Source organism: Cynara cardunculus, unplaced genomic scaffold, assembly GCF_001531365.2.
Source record: "Cynara cardunculus var. scolymus isolate 2C unplaced genomic scaffold, CcrdV1 Un_Scaffold_6475, whole genome shotgun sequence".
NCBI lineage: Eukaryota > Viridiplantae > Streptophyta > Magnoliopsida > Asterales > Asteraceae > Cynara > Cynara cardunculus.
In genome coordinates this window covers 17,995-23,553 of record NW_020202985.1, presented here as the reverse complement: position 1 = coordinate 23,553, position 5,559 = coordinate 17,995, and the positions used below count along the sequence as shown (strand labels likewise).

General features: G+C 42.4%; 1 protein-coding gene across 1 annotated transcript in view; it reads right to left on the bottom strand.

The window, feature by feature from the left end:
• Nucleotides 1-4,989: 4,989 nt before the first annotated feature.
• The window catches only part of LOC112504672, a 2,599-nt gene continuing 2,029 nt past the window's right edge, over nucleotides 4,990-5,559 (bottom strand). The window contains exon 3 of the mRNA XM_025108618.1: nucleotides 4,990-5,480. Coding sequence (XP_024964386.1) covers nucleotides 4,990-5,480 — 491 coding nt within the window. The remainder of the gene's footprint in view (nucleotides 5,481-5,559) is intronic.

Here is a 5,559-nt window from a genome sequence, read left to right as displayed (position 1 = left end):
GAATTACCAAACTCACAGTCCCCCATAGAGGGAGWAGCCAAAACATTTGAAGTACCCAAAATACYTTTAAAATGTGAGAGAAAAGCAATAGGTACCTCCTGATGATCATAGACAACACCAGAAGAATCCTTGATAGTAGCAATGTGGCTCCTATTGCGCTTTCTTTCATAGCATGAAAGAAAAATTTAGAATTAACATCCCCTTCATTGAGCCAAGAAATCTTTGCTTTTTGACGGGCCATTTCCACTTGATCTTGTCTAGCTTTTTGATAAGCTAACAAGAGGTGAGCAATGTCTTCCTTAAGCAAGTCGTTAAACGGGTCAAGATCACAAGCCAGCTGAGCAACATCAAGTTCCGTCTTTAACTGAATTACCCTTTGATCCAAACAACCATACGTGTTTCGGAGACGCCGACAAACCACCTTTAGATCTTTCAATTTCCAAAGAACCTGCAGCATATAAGATCCTCTCTGAGGTTTTGTCCAAACCTCCGCCACAGAACCAAGGAAATCMTTGTGAGAAGTCACAAAATTGTSAAACTTAAAGCCACGCTGTCGAATACGTCTACCAACTTTAAAAGAAAGAAGGCCCGGCGAGTGATCAGATATCCCCCTCGGTTCAAAGAACACCGAAGCATCYCCAAATCTAGAGACAAAAGCCGAGTTTCCCAAAATACGGTMTAGTTTTCGCATAACACCCTCTCCCCCCGAAGRTTTCRGTWTCCAAGTATACTGGCATCCTTGGTAWGAAATATCAAACAATTCCACCTCTTCCAAGCAAAGATGAAACTCTTCCATGTCAGAATTTCGCCTAGATGATCCTCCCAACCCATCATGAGGGAAAAGCATAGAATTAAAGTCACCCATCGCAACCCATGCTTTCCTTTGATTAAACACATGAAATTCGCCCAACGCCCGCCAAAGCTCACGCCTTTCCATACCCGTATTACACCCATAGACAAAAGTAATAAAAACAGGCTCCAGATGACCAAAAAACCGAATTTCACAGTGGATATATTGATGGTGCTGCTCAATGAGAAGAACAGAAAGGACTAACGGGTCCCATGCAATAACAAGGCGAGCGCCTTGCTCACAAATAGAACCATTTGAAATCCAACTCCAATTACCAAAAACACTACTACAAACATCCCCCAAGTGATTAGAAGTAACTTTTGATTCAATTAAGCAACATAAAGAAAGATGCTTTTGATGAATTAAATCACGAACCTCCTTCCTCTTGATAAGGGCATTTAAACCCCTAATATTCCACATGGCGAACTTTATCATTGAGACGATGAAAAAGTGACAGCCTCGCCTCGTTTYCCCATAATGTGCCCCTCGGTGTCAATGATCTCCAGATCGTCATCATCATCACTAGAATCGTTAGAAGATAAAGAAGCAAACCGATTACCAGAATCCGAAGCATGATACTCGCCTCTCCTTGGTTTAAAGGCTTGGACCACCTTTTGTACTAACTTCGGCTCATCTTTTGATAAGATTTTCACATTTGGATTATCTTCTCTGCCCCTTGGTGTTCTTCCTGCATCAACCGTACAGAACTGACCAGTCACCTTTCCAACATCCGGTTCTCCCGAACTAGTTAATCCCCCAGAGCATGGGAGGTTTTCATGTGTATCATTTGTATCGTCACCCAAGCAATTCGACTCCACCTGAACTCTTTTTAAGGTACCAACTCCAGACAAAGAATCCTGCTTACCTGAGGCCGTACCCGAAGAAGAAGCCCGAACTTCAGATTTATCTTTTTGTCTCCATTGTTTGCGTCTGACATCTTTAAACCCCCCTTTTTGTGAGAAAGGATTAGAACCCTTTTGCTTAGCATTATTCTCCTTCATACATGATCCCGAGCAATGACCAAAAACCTTGCAAGTCGAACACTGGGAGGGAATCCAATCATATTCAAGCACAACAGTTATGACATCCTCGCCCGTACCAGACAACCTTGGGATGAACACTTCAATATTCCTCTGAATTTCTCCCACGGCCCAAACATCCACCAAWACTTTAGCAAAATTAGTTCGGCCCCAAACTTTATCACAAGTGCTTGCAGTACAAGCATCCAAACGTAATGGGACACCAATAGTACTAGCAATACGACTGATACCCTCTCTGTTAAATGCAACAAGAGGGATATTAAAAAAACTTTACCCACAGCAGGCAAGAGATGTGCTCAGGCTTCTGAAGACCCTTGGAAGGATCCCAGAGGGAGACAAACAACAGCCTCCCTCTAATCATGAGGGGGGATGTCTCAATAACTTGGTTGCACCCACCTTCATCATTAAAACGAAAGAAGAAATATCCCAAATCATTAACCATAGCATCACGAAAACCGAATCTTACCCTAGCATTCTGAACCGCACGTAAAACAATGGGAAAAGGGAGACGTGGGCCAAGAAAATAGCCATAAAGAACTGATTGAAAGGATTTAGCCATACCTTTTGTAACGTCCAAGGGAAAACTGATCTTCGGTTTTACACTCTTCTCAACCGGATAATACGTAAGATCTGATGAGGAAGTACCACCCACAATCTCTGCAAAGGACTTATTAGGCACCACACTATGATCACCCCTAATTGCTGGGGAGAGGCGATCCCAAACCGATACCCTAGAAGACGAACCAGGAATTACTCCGACCTTCTTCTGAATAGTTTCATCCGTATCGTCCAAGATTACATCAGCAAAGTCCCGAGAGGCATCATTCACCAAGATAACATCCGCAAAGTCAGGCATCYTTACCAAAGTAAGAAGACCTAGTTTACCAGACCCTTAATCAAGAAGCCGTGGTGCTGAATCCCTTGTCAAACAGTCTCAATAAAGTAGACGAAGACCTTTAGAAAAGGTGCTGAATAYTCTATYAATAAGSTTAACAAAAGGAGACGAAGACCACAGAAACACTTGATGCGGGAAAAATAAACTAGATATTGTCTCCAAACAAGAAAACACCACCAAACACCAAACACGAATAAGACCAAAACAGCAACAAAAAGCACAGGCGAAGAGAGACAAAACCAGCCCACAAGAAAACCCTAGTCGTGAAGACAACCACATGCAAACCCTAGCCGTCAAAATTGAAAACGTATCCCTAGAGAACCAATCGGTAGTCCAATCCACGAGCAATACCAGCAGCAACCCGCACGATTGAATGAAGAAAACAGCAGCAACAAAAACCAAAACAAACGATGATAAAACAACCCCCCAAAAACACGATTGCATGCAAAACCCTAAGGCCGAAAAACATACAAACCCTAGCCACACAAACATACCACCGGCAGCCCCACCCTTACACCCAAGACCAACCTACTAACCAGCACCAAATAATAACCAGCAGCTAGATCGGCACAAACCAAAACTCAAACGAAGGCAAACCTGATTTGAAAGAACTGCCGCCGTCAAAACTCTGATGGAGAAAGGACGCCAACGAAAGCCACCAAAACAGACGCAATCCTCGAAAACGGCAACAAGACAACAAAGCAACAAACAAATAACGATGATCGACGACAGCAGCAGATCCGACGTCAAACCCTAGCCAAAGAGCCGCCGCCGTCAAAACTCTAATGGAGAAAGGACGCCAACGAATGCCACCAAAACAGATGCAATCCTCGATAACAGCAACAAGACAACGAAGCAGCAAACGAATAACGATGATCGACGACAGCAGCAGATCCGATGTCAAACCCTAGCCGAACACAAAACTCTAGAGAGAAAAAGTCAAACCGGTCAACAGAAAGAGTCTACTGAAAGGGGAAAGGAATTCCCCAGGCAATTTTATAAAGACAATAAAAGCGTCACCAAAACAAAAGCAATCAGCAAGAGAAACTACGGTAACTTTGACTCACAAACCAAGTCATAAGAAGCCAAAAATGACAAAGGGAAATACACCAAAACAAAACAACACCATCCGCCAAAATACAAAAGGCAAGAGAAACCCAAAAGAACCAAAACCGAGAAGGAGCACCACCCACGAAGTCACATATCATTGGAATTCATAATCTTCTTCCTAGTCTTCCAAGCCATTCGATGAAGAATCTGCATCTTGATCACCGCAATAACTTTATCCTCTGAATGATTGAAATTGTCGAAGAACTTCCTGTTTCGTTCCCTCCAGATATTATAAACTGTTGCCGATAAACCAAGTTTCTGAACCGTAGACCAAGATTTCCAAGTTTGAACGGATCCCCTGTGAAGAATATCCTCCCAATTGTTCGGATAAGACGTTAAACCCACCTCCATTTTAATGCCTTCCCAAATACTRCTAGAATAAGAGCATTCAAAAAATAAGTGATTGTGCGTTTCAATCACTAATTTACAGAACACACACTTTAAATCCGGAGGTTCATGCTTCCACTTACTGATACGATCTTGGGTTGGCAATTTCTTCTAGCAAGCCATCCACATACAAAGAGCATGTTTTGGAATGAAAGCTTTGTTCCAAACTAGTTTATACCAATGCACAACCGGAGTTACCTCTTGTATAGTCTTCCAAGCCACATTTACCTGAAAATCTCCCCGAGCACCTTTATTATCAATCCATCGAACTTTATCCTCCACTTGATTGGGAGATGGAATAAGGACATTTTGCAGTTGAGGATAACATTGAATCCAATCCTCCGGCCAATTTGAACCAAACCTGTGCATTACATCATAAACCGTGGAATTATTGTGGAAACCATGCCCATTGATAAATCTATAAGACAAAGAATGGATAAGAGGTCCCAACGCACTCCATGTATCTTCCCAAGCATGTGTCGATAARCCATTACCCACATCATAGATAAAGAAGCGTCGGCAATGAGGTCTTAAGTCTAAAAGACTCCGTAGGATCCATGACCACTCATTCCTCTTCTTGATAACCCAAAAGTTACGGCCCCGAACAYAGTGAGARTGAATCCAAGAGACCCACATCGTATTTCTTTCCCTCAAAATATCCCAAATATGTTTGAAAAGGAGACACCTATTCCAGGTCGCAAGTCTTTTCAAACCAAGTCCCCCGTCTGAACAGGCAAGCAAATAGAATCCCAAGCAACACGACATTTACCCCTCTGTCCCTCCGCTTTACTCCATAAAAAATTACGAAAAAGCTTCTCAATTTCATGAATCGTAGCTGCCGGTACAAGGAATACCGACATCCAAAACGTTTGCATCGATTGGAGAACAGAGATAATGAGTTGACGACGCCCTCCATAAGAGAGGAATTTGTTCTTCCAATTTAACAAATGAGATTTAATCTTTAACACAAGGGGATTAGAATCACGTACCTTTAGACGAACCGGAGAAAAAGGGATGCCTAAGTAGCGAATAGGGAACACCCCTGGCCGAAAAGATAAACTTTCACGAATACGGCACTGATCCTCCATTGACACATTCCCGAAGAACACTTCACTCTTCTCCAGACTTGGCGCTAAGCCCGATCGTTTTTCAAACAATTGTAAACCACGTTTAATAATCTCCACCGAATTAATGTCTCCTTTAGAAAAGATAAACAAGTCATCAGCGAAACACAAATGAGTCAATTTAATATCCGCACAACCTTGATGATACGAAAA